This window comes from Pseudopipra pipra, chromosome 24 (genome assembly GCF_036250125.1).
Source record: "Pseudopipra pipra isolate bDixPip1 chromosome 24, bDixPip1.hap1, whole genome shotgun sequence".
In the NCBI taxonomy this organism is placed as follows: Eukaryota; Metazoa; Chordata; class Aves; order Passeriformes; family Pipridae; genus Pseudopipra; species Pseudopipra pipra.
Genome location: NC_087572.1, coordinates 3518564 through 3543116, shown reverse-complemented (window position 1 = coordinate 3543116; position 24553 = coordinate 3518564). Strand labels below are relative to the sequence as shown.

Sequence of the window (24553 nt, the reverse complement as noted above, 5' to 3'; positions counted from 1 at the left end):
ATCACCATGACAATGGACTCTCTATTACACCATCCCTTCCTGCCACAAGCCCTGGGGTGGTATTTGTACAGATCCACCCTCTCTAGCTGAGCTCAGGTGCTTGAGGAGTGGCACTACAGGTCTGCACAAGCAAATATCACACACAGCCAGCTCTGGCTGGAAAATCTGAAGAATCCCGGAGACCAGAACAGGATTTCACTTATGTTTGCTGAATCCACCCTCCCAGGGAAAAAAAAAGTTCTTGCAGTATGCTACACTTCAGAAAATCCTACCCCAAGAGCCAGCACAGCTTGAAGCCCCAGCACACAGACCCTGTGAACATTTGTTTGACCAGCTGTCTGCTGAGTTTGGCTGCCAGCAGAGGCTCAGCCCCGAGCCCACAGCAACACCGAGCCAGAGGGGCACCACAGGGAGTTAATGGTGCTCTGGTGGGGCAACAGCAGCTGGGCCATGTGAGGGATTTAATGGGGATGGCAGGAAAAGCACCCCGTTATTGGGAAAAGGGGGGCTGCCTGCTCAGTGGAAAGCAGGTTCCCCATACCAACATGGCACAAATCAGTTAAGAACCAGGTCCAAGTCCTCTACTCCAGCCCAGCTTCAGACACCCACAGAATCATAGGATATGCTGAGCTGGAAGGGACCCACAAGGATCATGGAGTCCAACTCCCTGCACAGGACACTCCCAAGAGTCACACCATGTGCCTGTGAGCCTTGTCCAGATGCTCCTTGAGCTCTGTCAGGGGTGGTAAAGCAAACATCCCTGCAAACACAGCATCTGTCATCCTGGGGAACCTGCTCCCAAACGACCCTGTGCATGGCACTGGTGTGATTCTCCCTACAGAGGTGGATTTTGGATGCCCTTCCATGCTCAGCTGTGCTCATGTTCCCATTCTCCTCCACACTGGTACTAAAACAGTTCTGAAGAAGTTGTATTTCGTGTTTTGTGTTCAAGTTACCACAGATGCTGCTGCTGCTGAGGAGTAACACAGGCTGCAGGACTCCAGGCTCCTTCTCCAAGGAAGCCCCAGATCCCTGGACTCCACACCCAGAGCCCACACAGGGTTCTGTGCCTGGCTCTGAAAAGGAGCTTCCATTCATGGGGGCAGAAAAAAGAGCTCTTTGATGGCTCTGGTTGGAATCCTCAGAGCTACAGGGCTCAATCCTGAATGGAGCACCCATGTGGAGCCCCCATACACCCAAAAGGATGCAAATTGTGTTTACATCTTCCCAGCAATTGTTGCTAATGCTTCCCCAGTCCTGCCTTGTGGGTATCACCTTACATTACTGACATCTTCTCCCTCCCCACATTATCTTCTTTGGTATGTAAAAACAGGGCCACCAGGAGGTTTCCCAGTCCCCTGCTTTTGACTTCAACCTCTCTCTCACCACCCCCAAACACACACATCCTTCCTTCCACCTGATAAAGTGCAACTTTGGGGTTACTGATTAAATATTTCAGCATCTTTTCTGTTTGTTACTTGTTTCCTCCTGGTTATAACTCACCTCTGCAGGTAGCTTCTCAAATACATTCCTTTTGAGGGATTTTGGTTTTTAATTTTTTTTTTTTTAAATACACTCAGACCACATGCTGCCACACCTCTGCACTGATTTTCTTGCCTGTGGTCACCCACAACAGTAACCATCTCTTCAGGGAAGAGAGAAACAAGGTGAGGATTCACTTTTTCATGACTCCTACAGGAAGCATGACGAATGCTAAAAAACTCCCAAGAAACGTTTGAAACTTTATGCAGCCATTAAAAAAAAAAAAAAAAAGAGAGGGAAGAAAAAAAACCCAAAACACAAACCCCAAAGATATTTCCAGGATGTGACCAAGTCACCACCTTGATTGCTCAGTGTAGGAGGACACAACAGTGCCTCAAACTGCCACCCTTCCACCAGGCCCCAGCACAGAGAAGATGCTAAAAACAAACACGAAGAGTATCTAAATTGCAGCCTTAAAGATAAAATTCTATCAACAGAAGAAATGTAAACGCCAATTAATCTCTAATGAAGGAACTATTTCATACACACGCTCCTGCAAGCCAACAGGCTAATTCGTGCTCCCCGAGGCTGCATCTCAAACGCTGCAACGTGTTGTTTCCTCCCTCAAAATATCCCACTAATTCAAAATATCCCACATCTCCGTCTTGCTGACGGGGCTTTAACTGCTCTCCACTTGGTATTGTTGCTCTGGCTCAAAGAGCCAACCATCAGGAAGCCTCCTTGAATCTGCTTCCTCAGTCCTTTTAGGCAGTTTAACTACGTGCGCCTCATGAAAAGAAAAAGGTTGAAACGCAGGGATGTGGGGATTGATCCAAGAGCTCCTGTGAAGGTGCTGGGAGGAGCAGAGGTGCTGCACAGCCCCTTTGTATGCCTGTGTCACACGAGCTGGGCCGAGAGGAAGCGATGCCTGCAAGAACACTTCAGGATTAATAAGGAAATACCAAACTCCGACTGCAAAAGGCTGGAAATTCTTCTCTGGACTGATACGTGGGAAATCCTTTCAATAGGAAACCACAGGAGTAGATTACTGTGATTACACTTCAAAAGCAAAGGCCCTGCCACAGAGAGACATAATTGAGAGAAAAGTGTTGCTCCTTGATCACTGAAGTCCAGACCCCCTGCTTACACCTCCCTGCATTCATAGAAATTGCTTCTATTCTCCCTCAATCCCGCTATCTCTGCTGTTGTGTAACACTGTCAAGTACCAAAACCTGGCAAAACATTGTCCTGCCACCAGTCAAACTTCCCAGAGGAGAGCTGGGTGGTTCTGTGTGTAATGAGAGCGACCGAACGCTGGTGCTCCAGGGAAACTGCTGAGCTTTTGGGAAAATTTTAGATATTTCTAGGCTAAAGAGTTTGTAACAGCAAGCCCAGAGTGAGTTTAAATTGCCGAGTTCAAAAGCTCTTCAAATCACTACGTGTGATGTGAAGGGTGTCAGACCCCTAAAATGAAGCAGCACAGGGAAATCAGCTCTTCTTCCAAACAACACCAGTGTTTTCCTCAAAAAACAAAAAAGAAAAGAAAAGCTTTAAGCAGACAAGAGGATTCCACAATAGTTCTTTTGAGATTTTGTCTGGTAGAAGAGAAATTTGGCCTCTTGAACGAGTAGTTTGGTTAAATTGGAGGGGACTTGCTATTGGTCCCAGCAGGAAAATGAGTAAAGGGAAGAGGTAAATCCCGCTTCGGAAGCAAGAGCCAAACCCTCCACAGCTGTACAGAAAAATGGAATTCTGACCTTCCCAGTTACCTTATTACGTATTTCTATTTTATTAGGCCAGAGGAAGAAAAGGAAGGAGAGTCATTTACTGAACTCTCCAGTTTCAAATCAGCATCATTCAACTATTGGCAAATGTGGAGCGCTGGCCACAACTGGTTTCCTCGTCTGCCCCCTGAAAAAAATAAGAATGCCAAAAAAATAAGAGAAAAGCCCAAAGCCCTCACCTTGGCTCTTAAACCTTTTCCCGACCAGCTCCGTTGTCCGTTTTTTGTGATAAAAAAAAAATAAAGAGCATTCCTGGCTGTTTAACCGAGAGAAGCCCTAATTGATTCCCACAGTCATTAACCTGCATTTTACCTCGGAGAGTGGTAGTTAAGGAAGTCGGCACTGCTATTTATAACTCATCTCAAATTGAGGGCAGACTGCCTAAAATCTAACACATCCCAGCTGTACTCCTGTTTGAACTGGGGCCAAGGGAATTTTTTAAAGCAATCTTGGCACTGAATGAATGACACCAACAGTATGAGCGCGCGTGTGGTTGTGTTGTGGTGACGTAGCAGTGGAGGTGGAAGGGGAAGGGGGGGCCACGCGCCGTAATCCCTCTCTCCCAAGCCCGGCTCAGCCCCGGCCGGCACTGGAGCCGGAGCCGCCCACCCAGAACCAAACACAGGAAACGTCTTTTCCTGTGGAACGCCTTGAAGTGAGAAGCACATGGCTAATCTGCATAAAAAGCAAAGCCACACCAACTCCTGCCAGGAAGGTTAGTGCTCGTAATCTCTGGCCATGGAGCTGGCTGCCTGCGAGGACTTGGACCCGCGCCGGATAACCCAGAAAGAGCCGGGAACAGATGGGAAGGACCCCGGCAGCAACAGCCCCGCACGTGACGCGCCACATGGCCCCGCCAGCACCAACTATTGTTTGGCTACCGGTACAAAGATGAGCCAGGCCAGGCCCGGGGAATCCAGTGAGAGGCAGCAGCTGCTCCCTGCCCACTGTCAGTATGGCTGGAGAACAGGGACCACCGGACCCCGGGGGGCTGGAAGTTGCAGAGCTGAGAAGACGCTGAGCGGCGCCAGTCCCGGTTCACCCCGTCCCGCAGGCTCAGGGAACCAACTGCTCACCTCCCCCAGGCTGGATCCACACGGGATCTTACTGCAGTGAAGAAACTGGGTCTTGTAGAAGAACGGGCTCTCAACTCGTGTCTCCAACCCCTCGTTACCCAAAGGCAAGGACGAGTGGTCTCGGCAGCCAGTGGAGCTACAAAGCACACTGCTGTGTTGGCTACAAAAACTGCATTAGTGATGGACAACGCTGGGACAGGGGAGTTGTTTTCCCCAAGAATTTGTCAGCTGGGATTGTGGTCATATTGGATTTAATCACTGAAAGCAGGTAAAGGACTAAAACTACCCCTGCCCCCCCAACCGTCCTATGCTGTTCCTACCAAAAGCAATGACCTGGATGAAGCAGAAAAGCAGCGACAGCAGCAGCACCATAACAGGCTGGGAACACCTACAATGGCTCAGGAACAGACCTGGGTTCAAAATCAAGTTTTCCAGTGTCTTCCACCCCATTGAAAAACACCAACCTTGCCAAGGCAGGAAGGGGAACCTCCACAGGAGAGTCAAGAGAAACAGAGAATCACTCAGGAAAGAATATTTTGTCTTGATCACAAGGCTGCCAAGAAGCTTTATCAACCCAGCATTAGTGTCTCTAAAAACTATGCCTAATCAAAGACAAGAGGCTGCACTGACCTTTGCCATTTCTAGTATGTTCTGCATCCTCTGGAGTTACCAAGAGCTCAGGTTGCCATGACCCACCAGTGCTGGGTCAGGTCTTGGAGGTCTCAACCTCAAGCACCACATCCACACTGCTTCCAGGGACAGGAGATTTGATCTCCCACCTCTAAACTCTCCCCCTAAACTAAACCTCTGCCATATTTTTATGCCCAGGAGGCACTGTGAGAGTTACACTGCCCGCAGCATCAAGGTACCAGTGCACTGAGCAAGACAAACCCCATTTTCCATGTACTCCACAGTGACATTGAGTGCGACGGCACCTGCTCATAAAGCACAGGTCTCGTGAACAAGCATGAAACACAGGGGAGGTATTGCCCAAAGCTGGCACAAAGCCTTGGAGATCCACCAAAATCAACCAGGCCGTGGCAATTCCACCAGCTGGCACCAGCAGTTACTCCCTTCTGCCAACACACCACCAGGGCAATGCCACAACATCGCCGAAAGCACAACTAACAGAGAGGTGGGACACAACAACACCCAATGAGCAACACAGGAGGCTTCAGCAAACCCTACTTTGAGCTGGTCACGCTCATGTTTGCAGTTCAGACACTTTCACACCCATCTGTCTCTTCCGAAACTCCACGCACAGGTGACTCCAACTCCTCCATAAGCAGAGAAACGAGCACAAACTAACAACCGTCCCCATTCGGGAGCAAACATGGTTCATCTTCCAGTGAGGGGCACTTTCATCTGATCTATTTAAGGTGCAACTGGCTGTGCTAAGGTCAACACCCCAGCCTGAACTCGCTGCCTTTTATAGCCTTCTGAAGGGCCAGTGTGCCGGGTCACGCTCCATTGCCCCTCTTCCCACGGTGGTCTGCTTTTCAAGAGAGACACAAGAGGCTGAGGGGAGGTTAAAGTGAAAATAAAGATCCCTCCTGTAGTAGATAAAGATGCTCCCAAAAGAAAACACCTAGAAAACCCCGTGGTAAACACTACAGCGAGGTGTATCCACCATCTCACCAGGACAGTTTAAACAACAAGTATGTTTTCCTGAGAACATCACAGGAACGCACAGTTCCTGTTTTGCTTTTCCCCCCCCTCCCTTTTTTAACTTGAGAACTTCCCTCAGTCCCTCAGCACCAGCAGGACAGCACATTGAGCCCATGCTGGCCCTGCTCAGCACCCACCAGTGACCCTCCTTGCCTTCTCTCCGGGACAGCACCATCACTTTGGGAACAGCACTCCATTCAGGAAGCAGGACAGGATGCTCTGACTCACACCCATAAGCTTGGGAGTACCAAAACCTGACTTCTGGAACACAGTACAGCGTTACAAATGCTCGTCCCTCAGAAACTTGCAGGACAAATACACTTTTAATGTGAGCTACAGAAAAATACAACTCCCCCTACGACTGCCAGAATCTAACTCAGATTTGGATGCATAACCAGCAGGTGATGTATCACTGTCATCTCATTACCAATGGCCAATGCAGATTGAAGTACTGGTTGCCAAAATAACTGACCTCTGCTCGACAGTTTCAGTTCTGCAACTGGAAGGAGCCTGGTTTTTCTTCTGACTTTTTCCAGTAGGTCAGAGTTTGACCAAAGACACTTTCTATTCCTCTAAACTCCTCCTAACACCCAGCCCTCAGAATAAGCTCATGACACCAACACAGAAGGAAAACAGGACGTTTTCTAAATTACCTCAGGCACCTGCTTCTATCTGGAGCTCCTGCAAACTTAAAAACTGCCCTGTTCAATGTCCATCCTTTCCTCGATCATTTATTACACCACTTTGGGGAGTGTAAATCTGCTGTAAATCCAGATGCTAAGTTGTACCAGTGGAAGAAGGATGAGTTTCTCCCAGCAGCCATCCTGTGACCTGCATCTCCCTGCTAAACACAATCCAGTAATTACCCATTAACATTTCTCAGCAAGAGCCCAGTCCACGCATCTCGGAGGACTTTCCCAAGCACAGCTCTTACTAATATTCTTGTAATTGATTAAAACTGGCCAGAGTTTTGCTTACAGGATGTATCATTATGGAACATTTCATCCCTGAAAGAAGCTGATCAGAAGAAGGTGATGTGGTGGGGAAGTGAAATGAGAGTCACCCCCTCAAACCCTCACTGGAAATAACCCCACAGGAGCCCAGTGTTTGTGTCCAAGTACAAGCAGAGTTATCTTACTTTTTATTTTATTAAAAACCAGAGGGTGGGAAGGTGCCAAGCCTACCTGTGTTTTAAACCAAGTGCATTCACTGATTTCATCTTTCCTTCCCAGCCTGACTTTAAACAAGCCTTAACAAATTCTACAAATCCAGCTTACCAAGGCTCTGGATTTCACTTCCTTTCCTCAGTCAGTTGATTTCTCTGACACGTGGCCACGTTGGTTATCACACCACATTATTCAGGCATCTCTCAGGACCCTTGATATAATATTTCAACCACTATCATATCTAAAGATGACACACAACTGGTTTTCTGCTATCTTCAGGATCTACTCAGAGGCAGAACAGGACATTTTTCTGGACTTGTGAAAAGCTGTCGTGCAAAAGGACATGAAGCAAGATTTATGCTGTAAACACTGAGATGGGCTGACCTGGGAGAGGGGGAAACTCTGCTCTGTGTTTATGCAAACCTTGTCCTCTCACAGCACCCTCCTCCTCCTCCTGGGATGCAAAAGCAACACAACAGCTCCTCATGGACACCTCTCCAATCTGCAGGCCTGGGGCACATCCCTGTGGAAACAGCACAAGGGATCCCCCACCTCCTGAAAATTAGGCAACAACCAGAGGATTCATTCCCTTTCCCTCCATCTTTCTCTTGCCAGCATCACAATGATATGACATGTCTGTAAGTACCTGAAAGGAGGGGGCAGAGGATGGACCAGGCTCTGCTCAGGGGTGCCCAGCAACGGGACAAGAGGCAACAAAAATGATGCCCATCATTCTGCCCATCTGCTCTGGGCAGAAAATGATCCCAGGAAGTTCCACCTGAACATGAGGAAGAAGTTCTTTCCTGTGCAGTGACCAAGCACTGAACAGGCTGCACCGAGAGGGTGTGGAGTCTCCCTGACTGGAGATATTCCAGAGCTGTCTGGACACAGTCCTGTGCCACCTGCTCTGGGATGACCCTGCTTGAGCGGGGAGGTGGCACCAGATGACCCACTGTGGTCCCTTGAAACCTGACCCATTCTCTGATTCCATGACTGAACACCCATGTTGTTCCAAAATACCACAATGTAAGGCCTTTGCAGGGGCTCTGGGTTAGGGAACAGCCCAAAGCCTGAGCCTGCCCAGGGCATGGCTGGAAGACACTGTCCCTGTCTGACAGCCCAGCCTGGGCAACCTGGCTGGGCCATCAGTTCCTTCTTTATCAGACCCTGATGTGGGAGCAGGAGCTGAGAACCATTTACATGGTTCTTTTACCATGGCAGGAGACCCTGATAAACACCATTTACTGACTTAACTATGGCCAAAATTAACAAAGAATTGCAATTCTTTTACAGTATCTGCAGACCAGTGAAATTTTCAGGCTTTTCCCAGCCGGCTGGGGTCAGATGATGCAGTTTGGTATTCAGACTGTGTGATCTCTGTAGTACAATTCCGATATAATTTCTCCAATAATTTCATTTTAGGATGAAAACATAATTTCCTTCTATCCAAATAATTAGGTAACAAGCTACCCCTCACTCTCAGACTTCAACTCACTTTAGAAGCACATTATTCAACCAACTTTCCCCAAGTGTCATTGTTGACTCCTCCCAAAATCTGAGCAACACCAAGATGTAAAGAAAACTGCTCCTCAGCTCCATGGGAGATGATCCCAAGGACCATGTGACAGTTGTAATGAGGTGCTGTTCCTTTTAAGATGGAAAGAAACTTCCTTCCTGAATATTAAATCAGGCTTTAAGTTTAGCCAACCTCCTACGTCTGCTCTAATGAACTGGAGACAAGTCAACAAAAAGACGTTCAAGTGTCTCATTACAGCGTTTTCGTTCCAGGCCGACTTCCACACGGCAAGGAGCAAAGCAGGCTCATGTTGTACCACAGAAATGGGACTGGGCCAAGAGCAAGCCATAAAAAAAGCAAGAGGAGGAAGGGCTAGGATGGAAGAGCAGAATTATATTGAGTGTTACCCCTTCTTAAGTGATGTCAGTCAGATCAGTACAAGAGCGGCTGTTCCAGATCACCAGAGAGTCACAAAATATTTGTTCTAAGCACTACTGAAAACCTGAAAGGGCTTCAGAAACCCCATAAATATAACCTGCGGCAAACTTCAATTGCCCAGCTAATTCCCCAGAACCCCCCATTTCTTTTAAAACAAGCAGTGCTGATCTTATGGCCAAACATCTTTTGCTACTGAACACAGTGGATATTTTCCAAAACTTTAGGTCTGAAGGAAGAACCCGTGCAAGAGGTTCACTAGAGTTTACTTGCTAGAATAAAGCTGGTTTTATCAATTCATTAAAAACCCTTCCTGCACATAAATCTGATGGGTGCTGGTGCACACTCCAGAGTTGATAAGACACCTCCAGCACGGCCTCCCAGCTTTCGAAAAAAATTCTTTCTAGCTCTTCATCCATAAAATGCAGCAGCACAGGTTTCTACCCACTTGTGTCTGTCTGAAAGCTCCAACTGCATTTGAATATCTCATCACTTTGCAAATCTGTCTCATTTTACACCAGAATAAACGGAGGCTGAACAGACTCGACTGGACAGACAAACTCCCATGACCTCTTCCCACGCTGGGTTGGTGTGAGCTTAACCAAGGAGCCTCTCAGGATCAGGTCAGGGCTCCATGGTCCCAACTCTCCTTGCACACACAGCACTGTGTGAGAGAGAGGTACAGCTGTCAGAAGTGCCTCATCCCAGTTTGCAGAGTTCCATCTTCTCCACAGCAGCTGCTGCTTCAACAGGAGCTGCGTGTCGGGGCCTGTAGCTGCTCCAAGCCACGTCTCTGCTCCTGCAGAATAACTGAATTTATTTAAAAGCGTGTGTTATGGAAGACCAAAACAATACAAGAAGTCTGAGGTTTGGGATGAAGCTGTGGGAGAGACAGGCAATCCCAGAGTTTAAGTGAACACAAACCCTGTGCTCACCATGCTCATCTCCCAGAATTCAAACTCACAGCTCCGTGCTGGACACCACCTCTGCTTTGGGATGGGGTTCTGTGGGTCAGGCAGCTCTAAGTGGCCAAAGGCACAGCCTCATTCCAGCCAGGAAGTTGGGATGAACAGCCACTGATTACCTCAAGAGTATCTCACACACCCCCGGGCCACAGGGCAGGAGGTGCATGTACTGCACCAGCCCCAGTGTCACCTCATTAGGAAGCAACTTGGTAAATCCCAAACCCCCTCCCATCCCTTCTTACCCCTCTGTGTTTTATATCCAACACAAAACAAGGTAACAAAGCTTTGTTTTGCTAATAGAAAACAGAAAAGTTACTTCATTTCCCTTGTCATTACAGCAGCTGACAAATTTGGGTGCTATTTTTGCGGGTTTTATTGAGCCTTCTCTTATTTTAGCCTTAAAATCCAACCTCCAAGTCTCCACTTCAGTTCCACGGAACCAAAAATATTTAAAATAGCAGCAACGACAAGTTACCATCTGCATTTACCAGGGATGAGCTTGGTAACTTTATAGCAAACCACAACCAATCTCCAGTATTTATACCCAAAAGATCTATTTGCATCCAGCAAGCAGAGCTGCTGTCGTGCTTCTGTTGGGAAGAGGAGGTTGGGGGAGATGGAAAAAACGTAGGCAAGAAACTTGGAGCTGCAGCCAAGCTCCCAGACAGCAGGGAAGACTCTCCTGGAGCCTTCACTGAGCCAATGCTGTCATGATTCAGGTTCCTTACTCTTGGCAAGTCCAACACGGATCCCAAGCGACACAAGGTCATTGTTATTTAAAAATACTAATAGTTAAAAAAAAAAAAAAAAAAAAAAAAAGCCCACCAGGGCTTGGTTATAGTGATTTTTGAAGCCTGGTTCTGCTGCCCCACATTTGCTTCAGTCCTCGGGCTTTAATTTCACCTGCATCCAGAAAAACCCAGCTTTCTTTCCAGGCAAAACGAACAACGTGGGGAGTTGCTGAGCGAGTTACAAGGAGCGTGTGCTGGCAGCTGGGGAGAAGATACAAGAATTCCCAACTGTGCCAATGCCATGGGGGGAGGAGGAACAGCCAACGCTGCAAAGTCTTCGCTGGTTTTAGGAACAGGTATAACGAGAAACCATAAGACAACTCATATGAGAAAAGGAAGATGAGACATGACTGTACCTTGACAGCAGTGACAACTCTGAACAGTTTATTGCCATTTACAGAGTGATCAGATTTAAAGCTCACCTTAATTCCTGCTCCCCAATCCGCACGAGCATCTCTGTGGCCTTGACACAGTGCACTTCCAACACGCTCTGCATTCATCATTAAAGCCAGTAAAGCTACACTCTGAAGCTCAGCAGCAAATTATACCTTGGTCTCCTGGTACAACACACCTACTGAGTTATTCACACGAGCAGATTTAGCATCGAGCTCCTAGGAGGAGAAGGGATGGAAGGGTTAAGGGCCGAAACACAGCTGAAAGCTGAGGAGCACTGGATTGCTCTGGGATGTCTCACAGAACACTAATCACTTCATCTGATTTTAATTCCTGACACCAAATCAGCATATAGCTTTTCAAAGGAAATCTTGTCCTAGATTGCAAGGTAATCAATCACAATTAACGCGGAAACCAGCTTCTGCAACGCCGTCGTGCCCCGTGAACCGAGCGGGAAGGACGGGGAAGGGGCTTAGAAGGATCTTTCAAGTACAGGCAGACAGGATAATTTGGGATAGGATCACTCTGTCGGTGTCTTCTGCACACCCAGGAGCAGACAGCAGACAGCCAGGTGTTTTGCTTCTCTTCCAGAGCAAGGGCTGAACAAGAGGGGGGCTTTATGCCAATTCTACCACAAACATTCACCCAGGACCAGCCCCCTGAAAAGTCCCTTCCCCATTCATGTGTCCTATTCCAGGGGAGACACATTCTCCCCACAGGCTGCTAGAAACCACATTTCCCAGGGAGATGCTTTTTCCTTAAGCCAAAGAAAACTGTCAAGAGGATGGTGCCAGGCTGTTCAGTGGTGCCCAAAGACCAGACAAGGAGCAGTGGCCGTAAACTAAAACATTAAAGTTCCATCTCAGCATGAGGCAGAACTTCTTTCCATGGAGGGTGTCAGAGCTCTGAACAGCTGCCCAGGGAGGGTGTGGAGTCTCCCTCTCTGCAGACATTCCAAACCCACCTGAACACCTCCCTGTGTCACCTGCTCTGGGTGACCCTGCCTTGGCAGGGGGTTGGACTGGGTGATCTCCAGAGGGCCCTTCCAACCTGTGATCCTGTGAAAACTGTTCTGGGTGCACATGCCCAGAGAGAAAGTCTGATCCAGCAGGGAGAGCATTAACCTGGATTCTGAGCTATGGCTTTGAGCACCTCTCTGAAGGTTTCCCATGTGCCCACCCACAGGAAAGGCTCCAGAGACGTGGAGAACTGCTCATACAAGCCTTGCTGGTCTATCACGATAGCCTGAAAGACTAGGAGATACTTTGATACTTAAATGCTTCCTATCACAACACTGTTCAGTTGTCCACATATAATTTAAAGAAGAAAATTAATGTTCAACTCTGCTGTACGCAGCAGCTGCCCTGAGTCCTTCCCAGGGGATCCAAAGCACTGCAATCACCACAAATGACCCACAGAACAGTAAGTGAAGGAGTTTGGGGGGTTTTATAATAAAAAAATAAACCCACCCACCCACACAGTCCAAGGGGCAGGACTCCAGGACTTCTCAGAACACCGACACAACACGTGCAGCCACAGGACATTAAAAAAAAAAAAAAAAAAAGGGCAGTTTCTGGAACACGTGATCACACTTGGTAAACTGGCCTTGAATGGGACGTCTTTTCCTTGATTAGCCATGCAAGCTCCAGAGTCAGAGATACTCAATTTGAAGAAAGAAAACCCCCAAGTTGTAACTAATTCCAGCACTTCCACTGTTTCAAAGGATCTTCTGCACAGAGATAAGAACTTTTGTTCAAACCCTTCCACCAGGAACGCGGCTGAGGGGAGACCACCTCCAGCCTGGCACTGGTTTAATTATTTACACAGAGTTAATGAATACCAGACTCTCCTCCTAAACTCGCACAGGGTGCATAGTCCTACAGTCATTTGGACTTTAAATCCATCATCAGACTGTTATGAAGTACAAAACTCCAAACAAGCCAACAGGAAGGAGCCCACACAGAGACCAGAGCGAGCCCGGTCAGCCCCGGGACCCTGGTGGAGTTCAGGTGGCAAAGCAGGACAGTCCAATCCCTCCAACGCAATTCCCACCTAGCACAGTAACCTGGAAGCACAGGAGACATTTTGCAACCTAACTAGTGAGTTTATCTCATGGAAACAGGGGCCAGGCAGAAAGCCACATGTTTGAAAGCAGGTTACTCCACACTTTTGCCTCTGCTCTCCATACCTAGAGAGCCAAGGACAACAAGAGACACGCAATTAAGATGATTTGAGTTGGAATATTTCCCTCATATCCAGCAAAGCACTGAGACATGGAGGCAGATCCATCACCTGGCCTGTGCTCAGGTGTAGCTGATCCTGTCCTGCAGCAGGACAGGGGGCTTGATGACCTTTCCAATTCACATCCAGACCTCTGTTCAACAAGGAAAACATCATCACCAACAAACACAACACCGGCAAGGAACCAACAGCAAGATCTGCCAGGCAGCACAGACCACACTGCACCAAAAAGATCTAATTCAGTGCTGAAACCCAAACCAGAACGGGCATTTTCAGAGCAGGTACCCTCCCTCTCCCGTGCCTTGTGCTGCCCAAACCACTGCTGTGGGCACTGATGGTGAGAGGGTACAAACCCACTGCCCACATTCCACCCGTGTTGTGGCCCGGCCTGAGCGTTTCCCAAAGCTCAGTCCCAGCTGGGGCAGAGCAGAGCAGGACCCCCATCATGTCTGGAGGTGCAGCTGGAGCTGTGGCCTGGACCCAGCTTCTCAAACATTCTTGCTGGTTATTCACAGGCAGGGTGCCAGAACGTGCTGACATCAGAAGGGAAAGGGTGACTTTCAGGGTTTCTCTCAGTCAGACCTGAATGAAATTTCACCAGTGCTTGGAGGGGGGGGAAAGTACTTGTTTAACCCATTCATCCTCCCCCAGGGGAAATTCCAGAGTCCTCCAAACTTCAAAAGTTTCTCTCTGAGAGAAGAGTCACAGAATCTCCCAGGATGGAAAGTCACTGCTACCTTGGGCCACGGTCTGACACTGGTGACCACCAAAACCCTCTCTCCTCCCAGCCACATCCAGGCTGTCACCATCACATCCCACCAAAATAAAGTCATCTTTGGTCCCCTCTGGTTCACCACAGAGCCAAGTGCACCTACAAAACACAGGGCAAGCAGCAGCTTCTGCTCCACACAGAGGAGAAGTCGACTGCATCAGGTCGACACAGATTCTCCAAAAACTACTCCCCAGGTCTGTACTGGAGCTTCTTGAACCAATTTGGGTTTAAGGCTAATTATCCAGGTGAAAGAGGAAGTTACTCAAGTTAAAAAAAAAAAAAAGGGGGGGAGAAAAACAAAATTAAAAGTTAATAGCAATTGAATTTGTCCTTGAAAGAGTTCCAATTACTAGAGCTGACTTTAGGAAATAATGACATGCTGGTTATTGCATGAAATGCCAATAACTGTAATGGAGCAGCAGCTTTTACAGAGTTATTTACACAAACTGATTTTTCACGGGAATTTCATAGGAATTAACACACACACTCTAAATCTCCACTCTCTCACCCTCTCATAAAGAAATTTCTTTACCACACCTACAGAATGAACTAAGGCCCTTCCTTATTTGCTCCTACCCACTTTTGCCCCTTTTTTCTCCCAGAAAAAATAAAAAAGAACACGATTAGAAAATAGATTCCAGCTACAGTTATCATTTTACTCTGAGCACGTAAAGCAAAAAAAATATTTGCTGAGAAATTCTGAAGCAGCTTTTATGAAGTTTACCTGTTATTATGCAGCATCCTTTACATGTAACTACAGAAAGCTCATGCCCACGTCGTGTGAATACTTACTGAGCTGTCACTTAAACTCAGAAATACTCCAGAAAGTCACTGTGGCAAACCTGGAAATGCTCTTGGGGAAAAAAAAAAAAAAAAAATCAAAAATGCTCAAGCTGCAGGACTGAACTGCTGAGTTACAACACTGGGAGTGCAGGTGCATGGAGGAGTAAGAACTGGGAACCCCTCCCTCATCCATATGTTAATATACATTATCATCTGATTAAGATGTGGAACTGGTAAAATATGTGCAGGAGCTGAGTCCTGAGAGAAGCAGCTCCTCCTGTTCCAGGCCTGAGCGCTGCTTTAAGCACAAAACTACATTAAAAGGGTTTATTCAGCTAAAACCAGGGAGGAAAACTGGTCTCAAATCACAGGATGAGCCTCAGAAGACCCATATCCCACTCTCCACCCTGTCCCGGCCCTGGTGCCTCACCTTGGCACATTCCCACAGGAGCATCTCAGCTGCTCCCACTGAGGAAAAGTCACTGTGAGAACTTCAGAGCCCACATTCCTCCTCTGAGCACCAGGGAGAAACAAAAGGCTGCCTGAAACCCAGTTCCTGCAGAGCCTCAGCCCGAAGAACCGCAAGCGGCAGAGATGACTTTAAATTTAGGATTGGAATTTTACTGGAATCGGTTCAGGAACACAGCACGGTCCTCCCGAGCTCCCAGAAAGCACACCCAGCCTCTCTTCAACTGAGGAACTTCCCTGTTTTCCAGCCACTGAAGGGAAAAAAAAAAAAAAAAGGCAGCAGCTCCTCTGGTGTCACCCCAGAGCAGGCAGGAGGGACCCAGACACAGCAGTTCTGGTCCAGTGTGCCAAAGAAAACAGCTTTTTTCCTCCAATCCCACCTGTCATTCACTTCCAGCTGGAGATTTATGGCTCTGGCTAACAGACATCCAGCACAGTTTTCCCACTGCACATTCATAACCCCCGGATAAATTAAAGCCTGAACTTTCTCAAATCAGCACATGATACAAAACTTCTGCAGGACTCCTCAAGAACTTATTTTCCCAGCAAAGAGGCATCCTTCCTTTCTTTTCCACCAGAACAAAAGGGGAAATATTATTTTCCATCCCTGCTGATGGTTTAAGGACTCTTCCAGAAGAAAAAGCCAGTGGCCATAAGTGCAATGCTAAATACTGACAAGTTTATCTTTTCCATCCTCCCTCCACCACTTTAATGCCTTCAGTTTTTGCTTTGCTGTCTCTGCTCCTTGAGAGTTTCCAACATTCCTGGCAGGAATTGGGCAATGGCACGCTGATGAGCTTTTCCCCAGAGCAATCCATCACACAGTAGTTGCAATTCAAAAAAAGAAACCAAACTGACTCGACAAAGAATTTCAAATACGCCGAGTAAAAACTGGAAAGGGCATCTTTCTCCTCTAATATTTTAATTACTGAGAGCACAGATGCAAGAGGGTAAAAAACAAGATTTCTGACTGGTGGTGTTCCTTTGAAAAGAGTAGGGAGAGAAAAATGGTGGAAAAGTCGTGTATGAGGTAACAGATAAAACCAACAGCTGCACTATTTAGCCTAATTTTAGACATTATTTTCTCTCTGAAGGAAAGCTGTCGGGTTTTTTTAATACAGCCTTCATGGAACAGGGTCTCACTTCTGTAACACAGTACTCATTGACCAGAGTTCTCAAATAAGTCAACACAAAAAACCCAAAGTATTATGAACACAGGAAGCTGATGAGAACAGCAAGACACGGCTTTATAACAGCACATTTGATTCTCATGCCTCCCCCAACCCCAGTTTCTAATATTATTTAAGAACAGGGAAGAAGCTGTGCCAGCTTGTTGAAGGAAAACAGGAAGTTTTCCTGTTTTCAGAAACAGGAAACAGAAGTTGCAGCAGGTAAAAGGAATTAAACTGGACAGTTTTAGGAAACTGCTAAGCAATCTAGTCAAAAAAAAAAAAAGAAAGGCCTGAAAGTCAACCATAAAACCTTCCAGAAAACACATTTCCGTCTTGCAACCAACAACATGATTACAAGAGAGACACCAAAGGTAGAAACCCTTCCCTAACCCAGAAAATAAATAAGGATTCACAGAGCAATTCAATTAAACTTCATAAAAGGCAGTAGGCAAGCCTTGCTAACCCCATTTCACCACAACAATCAGGTGGTTTGTCCCAGGTTTCCCAGTAAACCGGGGGTGATAAGGGCAGGAAAAAATAAAAGCTCCAGCTGAGAGTCAGGATTGAGGTTTATTGTCCTGTATCCTACACACATCCTGCCTGAAAACACTGGAAACCTCAAAATTGGGCATCAAGGAGATGATACTGCAGGAAACAAGAGATTTTTAAGAGAATCAGGCAACTCTTAATTTATTTCAGAGAGTTTAAAAAGACAAAGCAGCAAAACCTCCAGTGTCCACACTAGAATTAACAAGACCTTAACAACAACAACAAAAAAAAAAAAATCAAACTAGCACAATATTCCTGCTTTTTCTAAAACAGCCAAGCCCTAAAATCACTCATTCAGAGAAAAGAAGATGCACCACACTCCTGTTTGTTGGAAAGCTCCAGTGCACAGCACACAACTCGAGGGCTCCTGACTTTACAATGCAAAGCAAGGAAAAACCCTGCACGAGCCAACAGGAGCCAGGTCCCAATTTCCCATTCCAAGACATCACAGCTCATTGGCAGCACAGAGCCATTTGGTGCCAATTTAGTTTAAAAACCATATTTCCAACAACATTTTTCATGCCTCACTTGCTACTAAAGTTGAAATCTAAGTCAACAAAAAAGAGCTATTGTATGGCAACAGGCCCAAAAGCTTGCTTTTTTTTTTTTTTTTAATTAACATGATTTTTAAACTGCTTTCACTGAACTTAAAACAGAGGCCCAGAGATGTCAGGGCACCTATGGGGAGGTTATCCAAGATGTCAATGTTTAATGTGATCCAAAGGCTGCTCCCATTACAGGAGACACTTTGTTGTAGCCCAAGCACGTGCCACAAGAAATGCCCATCTATTAAAGGCAGGGAAATCCTTTCACTCAAGCAATTTCCTTTAAATCCCAAGACACTGGGAAAAACAGTGTATTATTAAGGGCTGCCACATGCTCTGAAGGGAAGGGGGTGGAAACAAATCCATGGGAGAGCTGGAAAAATTGAAAACTAGAATCCCTGGCCTGGTTTCTTACGAGTTATTCCCACAGCAAACCACGGATTCCTCATCCCACACAGCCATCCTGATCTCTTGATCCTGCTCCGTGTTTCCCAGCTAGAAAGGTCATCCGGAAAAAAACACAAAGTCCTCTCTCTCTCAGTCCCCAAAAATGTGGAGCATCCTTGTCTTCACTGGGCTCCCACTCAGCACCACCTCCCCCGGGACAAGCTGTGAGTAAAGTTCCATCAGGGTTACTCCCCAGAGCCCACCTGGTGTAAGTGACTACGCTCACTTTTCTACAGGAAACATTCCACTCAAACAACTTTCACGCCAGAAATTACTTTGCCTTTTTTTTTGAGGAGCAAAGCAACCAAACCCTCCTTATGGCATCCCTCAGAACTCCCGAGGAGCAGCAGGAATTAAAGGCACCATCCTGCTTCTCATGCCCAAACTCAGGTTTACGACCCCAAGGATTCCCGAGTGGAGGAACCCCAGGCTCTTCCCACATCCTCTTCTCCCAGCCAGCACCAGGAGATGTTCTCTGTGGGGTTACTGTCAGGTGAGTCCCCCTCTGCTCCTGCTCTCCCAGAGTTTCTCAGAAGTTGGGTGGGAAGGACCCGCTCTGCTCATCGCTGTGCAAGACAAAGAGAAGACACAAAGCTTTTAAATTCTCCCAACCCATGGAATTTAGGAGTACACAGCCCAAGGAGGCTGTAATTTAGGGCTGAAGTATTATTATTAATCAACCGTTTCTCGTGGGCAGCCCAGATGACACGTGGAAGCTTTTTTCATTAGATAAGTTCTTTTTCCAGCAGGAAAAAAAAAAAAAAAAAGGAATTGTCAGTTTGAGTCCAATAATCCTTGGCACAAAAAGAGTTGGGGGGAAAGTCATTTGGTTTTTGGGATGGGGGAATTGTTGGTTCGCTTTTTATATGCACTGTTTGTACCTCATCAAGTTCAACTAATTCTCAGAACAACTATTCATTAATAATTCCAGTTTATGGGGCTATTTAATCAGATATTATTAATTCACAACATATCAGCAGCTCGTGGAATCAAATGAAATTCGTTTTCCAAGACAAAATAAGCTTCTTTTCCAAATTTGTACCAGAACACTGACAGAAGTGAACTGTAGGAAAACACCTGCTTGAAAAGTTCAACCAGTATTTTAGCACACATTTTATCTAAATTGAGACTTTTCAGGATACACAAAGCACCTCAGAAGTACTTCGTACTTACAACTATGACATTTGTCCAAAATGTATTGCAGGAATATGTGACCATATTGCCAAGGAGCTGAAATCTTCCCTGAGGATACTGGAACACTCACTACCAGTCACCACTGGATGGTTTGATGGCCCCAGCAGAGAGATTTGCTCTCTTGGAGAGCAGAATTCCAACCCGACAGAAAAGCCAACCCAGAAACTCAAGATGCTGCAGGAGACGGTGCCTTTGGTAATAAAGGAACAAAAATTAAGCCATTTTCAGATCAGCACAAGAGAAGTTCCGAGCAAGAAGGGAAACTCTGCGTGTCACCCCACATGGTATCAAATGTCTCCGACCCCAGCCTGAAGTTGGAGCAAAGTACACAGAATGAAAAGGGAAGTTTCAGTCCCACACGAGGCCACGACGGGCCTCGGAGATGCACATCTGAGCACGGAAAGGAACCTGGTTTTCATCAAGGTTTCCAGATACAGATACAACCACCTCTTCTCCCCGTATCTAAAATGTCTGATGTATACACTGTATTGCGTTCACCTCGTTTTCTGGCTATCTGTACTCCAGCAAACAGAGAATTCTACCCATACAATGATAAAGACAATTCTCAGGTTTGTTTTTCTTAGTTTCACTCCTCTGAAAAGCCAAGAGTTGTGACACTACTGAGCCTGACCACAACCAGCACCTGAGTGTCTGTAGTAAGTGCCTTTATTTATGGAGGGAAAGAGACACATCAGTGCTCACTCAAAGTAAGTCAAAACGTGCCCTAAGACACACAGCTGGAGGCTCCTGTCCCGCATCAAAGCCCTGCTGGACATAAATTGGTAATTCTTGGTAACTGACCATTTTCAGTGTTTTGGCCACAAGTTTGGTTCCGATTGTTTGGGGGTTTTTCCTCCTTTAGGCTGTAACACACCCCAGAACCCCCCACCTTCTCCCATCCAATAGAGAACCCAAACAGCCCCAGCTTTGAAAAGGGCCAAAACCAGGCAGGAACAAACGCATCCTCAGACCCATCAAAGAAATCATTTATACCGAGAGGGAAAGTCACATAACCAAAATAAACAGCAAGCCCATTGTGCGGAGCAGCCCTGCCACCGTTCCGACAACACAGACTCTATTCCAGGCTGAACCCAACATCACAAGGAAAATAAACCCAAGGTACAAACAAAGTGCCACCGCCTCCCGTTTCGTCCGGGGCACGGAGCAGCGGGGGCAGAGGGATGCGGGGCTCAAGGTCACGGCGGGGGGGATGCGGGGATGGGGCGCGGGGCTGCCCCGTCCCGGGGCTGGCGGAGGAGGCGAGTGTGGAAGTTTATGAGCTCATCAGGATGGTTGTACCATTACATCAGAGGCAATTATAAATGGCCAAGAGCAGGGGATGGGGAGCCAATCAGATCACAGATGGGATGTCAACCTAAGACCAACTGTCTCCTGGCTTTGACAGAAGGATTTTACCTCCATAATTCAAATCCCAAACCCAAGCGATCCGCACTCGCTGCTCCCATCGCCCAGCTCCCCGCCAGCGCTCCCGCCCCGGCCCCGCGGCCCCTCCGCCCGCCCCGCGGCCACTGCGGCCCCGCCGGACCCTCGCCGCCCTCCCCGCCCCGCCGGACCCCGCCGGGCCCCGCCGAGGGGTGCGGGACCCCCCCGCCCCGGGGACGGCGCCCGGGGGTCGCGGGGCCGCGGGAGAGGCGGCGGCGCTGCCGGGGCCACGCGTTGTCCCCGGGCGCGCCCTTCGCCGCCCCGGCCCCCCGCGCCCGGCCCCGCCGGCCCCGAGCCGCCCTCCCCGACCCGCTGCCCCCCGCCGGAGCCCCCCGGGGCCGGCGGGGACCCCCGGCGTGCGGGCCGGCCGGGGAGCCCCGCACAAAGGCTGGGGAGGGAGAGGAGGAAGGGAAGGCGGCGAGGCAGCCATTTTATAGAGCGAGCGAGCAGCACAGACAATGGCAGCGCCCGGCAGCGCCGGCCCGGCGGGGGGACCCGCGGGACAACCGCCGCCGCCCCGAGCCCCCCGAGCCCCGCGACCCCCGCGCCCCGTGCCCGTGCCCCCCACGCCCGGCCCCGCGCGGCCCGGCCCGGTACCTGCTGGCTCCTGCCGAGGGTCTGTCCCCCGCCGCCTCCGCCGCTGCTCCCGGGGCTCATGGGCGCGTGGTGGCTCCTCGGCGGGGCCCCGCCGGCCGCTGCTCCCCAGCCCTGGCCGCTGCCCCCGCCGTACTGCGAGACCATGTCGGCGGCGCCCTTGGCGGCGGCCGCCCCGTCCTGCGGCCCGGCGCTATAGTCGCCCCCGGGGTAGCCCTGGTAGGCGCGGGCGGAGCTGGGGGAGGTGAGGAGCTGGTTGAGGGTGGGGGTGGCCGTGGGCTGCGGGGTGGTGCCCCCTCCTCCCGCGCCGCCGGCGGCCGAGGGACCCATGACCCCGAAGCGCTGCTGCTGCTGCTGCTGGAAGGCGGCGGCGGCCGCGGCGGCCGCGGGGGACTTGGCGGCCGGCGGCGCGGAGCCCCGGGGGGAGCTCAGGGCGTAGGCCTGGGGGGGAGGCGGGTAGGAGCCGGCGCTGCGCCCGGCCGCGTAGTAGGAGTTGTACTGGTGGTTGGGGAAGCCGTGCTCGGCCCCGGCGCCGTGCGAGTTCTGCGGAGGGGGCGGCCCCGCGGGGGCTCCCGCCGGCCCCGGGTAGTTCTGCTCCAGGCCCCCGCTCTGCAGCGCTGCCATGCCAGGGCTTTGTTGTCCGCCATGTTGGTGGAAGGCAGCGGCGGCGGCGCCCCGGCCGTAGGGCTGCCCGAAGCCGTAGGCTGGCGGGGGCAAGGCGGCCGGGTGGGAAGGGGGCGGCTGCTGCTGCTGCGGCGGCGGCGGCTGCGGCGCCCCCACCCCGTCGCTGCCGCCGCCGCCGCCACCGGGCGGCTCCGGGAGGTTATTGTTCAGGGTGGCGGCGGCGGCGGGCCTGGGGCCCGGGTTCCCGTTCGAGCTCTTCAGGTCGGACTCGGCCCCTGCGCCCCCTCCGTTGCTCTCGGCCCCGTCCTGCAGCTCCTTCCCCGACGGGCCCTCGCTCTCCGCCTGCTTCTCGCCGCGCTCCGCCGCCGCCGCCTCACCCCCCGCCTCCTCCGGGGGACAATCCCGCTGCTGCGCCTCCGCTTTCTTCAGCTCGGATGGAGCCGGGGCGCCCAGGCTGCTGGCGGCGGCGGGGGCGACCTGAGCAGCCATGATCCCCCCCCTCCCCACCCAGCCACCCCCCCGGACCGGTCCCCCCGAGCTGCTCCCTGCCTGGCCGGCCGGCGTGAGGCCTCGCTGCTCTGCTCTCCCCGCTCAGGCGGCGGCGGGCGGCTCTTCAGGGCAGCGGGGGCTCATTCCCCCCCGGCCTGCTCGGCGAGGCGGGGAGGGCTCCGCTGGGCTGGGCTTCCCGGGGCCTGGCCCCGCTGTACCTCCTCGGTTGCAGCCGGCGGAGAAAGGGGAGGAGGAGGGAGTGGGGGGGAAGGAGGAGGAAAGGGGGGGTGGGGGGGGACCCGGGACGGGGCTCCCGGTGCGGGAGAGGCGGGAGGGAGGGAGGGGGGACACGGCGGGCGGGCGGGCGCCGTCCCCGGAGCGGGGCCGAGCGGCGGCGGGGCCGGGCTGGGCGAGCTCCGACTCTGCTCGGCCGAGCGGGCTCAGTCCGACACGAGGCTCAGCGCTGCCATTTTACCCAGCGCCGCGGCCGCCTGCCAAACCCGGAGCGGAGCGCAGCCCGGCCCGGAGCGGAGCCTCCCCCCCGTCACAAAGGAGGAGCGGGCCGGCCCCGGCCGCCGCCGGCGCGGAGCTGCCGCTCGCAAAACCCGCGGCGGATCCGCGGAGCCGGGGGCGGGGGGGGGGGCGCAGCGCACCCCCCCGGACCTGCCCCGGGGCGCTCCCCCGGGGGGAGCGGGGGGCAGCGGGGCGATGTCCCGCGGCGGGAGCCCCTCCGGGTTCTCGCCGGAGCCGCCGGGCTCGGGGGGTTTGGGCCGGTGGGTTGCCGAAGCGCCTCTTCTTTGTCCCTAGAAATTCCATTTAGAATTAAGCCCTCTGCGAACTGTTAGCGGTTGTCATTTCCTCTCCGCTTGGCCGTGTCCCTCTGGAAAAGGCGTTGGCGGCGCGCCAGGGCTGTGACTGCACGCGCAGGACAATCCAAGAAAGTCCGGTTCCCCTGCTCCTGCCAAGGCGAGGGCGGTGGGCACGGAACCAGGAATTCCCAGATCCAAAACCACCTGAACGCGTCTAGACACAACACGTTGGGCAATGGGACAAGGAGGCTCTGGCAGTCGCGGTGCTGGAGCTCCCCGACTGTCGAGAGGTGAACTGGGAACTGGGCCATGCTCTTCTGCAACCCTTTCAGGCCCAGATTCCCACCTCCTCCATCCCCGAGGCCTTTGCCAGAGCGGGAATAGGGAGGAGAGGAACATACCTGGAACTCCGTCCTGGACTCAGCCTGGCCTATGCCAGCGGGGTCTGTACCTGCCTGTTTTACTTCAAATGGTGTTGGGCTGCAGCAGGGCATGGAAGGTACAAGAAGATGAGTTATTTGGATTGCAAACACCAAGAAGTTAGAAATTAGGACACAGTTGTCTGGTGAAAATGGCAGGCATGGCATGGATTAGGCCGGGGTTCCATGGACTGGTGTTCCTCTGGAATATGGAAATATTTAGAGAAGCGAAGTTTTAAGTAAATACAACTTTAAGGAGAAAGAAGACAATGGGTGGAGGGTCAAAAGGCTGAGGCTGCCATTTTAGAACATCACCCCAAAAGAGAAAACAGGGCAGAAGTAACCCCTGTACAGTGACAAACACACAGGGCTCAGCCCGAACCCAACAAGGGCAAACTGCAAGGAATCCCATTTTAACTGGTGACACCGGGGAAACACGAGTACAGCACAGGAGGCAAGGCCAAGGGTAGCAGAGCTGGATCCCTGCCAGCCCCCTGTGCCTGTCAGGGGTGAAGTAAAGTGAAGTGAAGGTGTCAGTGTCTACTGGCATCAACTCAACCCTCACGCTCATTATAGGACTTGTAATATAAAATACTTATCATCTAGAATGCAGGTGGTGGAACAAAGGGGTTTATTCCGAAGCTGGAAAGTGGGAGGAGAGGAGGGACAGAGCGATTGAGAGCAAAATTTTAAATGTTTTCTAGAGCAATAAACTGTTCTGCGGGGTC

At 50.6% G+C, this 24553-nt stretch overlaps 1 protein-coding gene across 2 annotated transcripts in view; it reads right to left on the bottom strand.

Annotated features, from left to right (window-relative positions):
• The window catches only part of ARID1A (AT-rich interaction domain 1A), a 57652-nt gene extending 34587 nt beyond the window's left edge, over positions 1 to 23065 (bottom strand). For both annotated transcript variants that reach the window (XM_064635035.1, XM_064635036.1), the window contains exon 1: positions 21488 to 23065. In XM_064635035.1, the coding sequence (XP_064491105.1) occupies positions 21488 to 22597 (1110 nt within the window). In that variant the 5' untranslated portion in view covers positions 22598 to 23065. The remainder of the gene's footprint in view (positions 1 to 21487) is intronic.
• Between the last annotated feature and the right edge of the window lie 1488 nt (positions 23066 to 24553).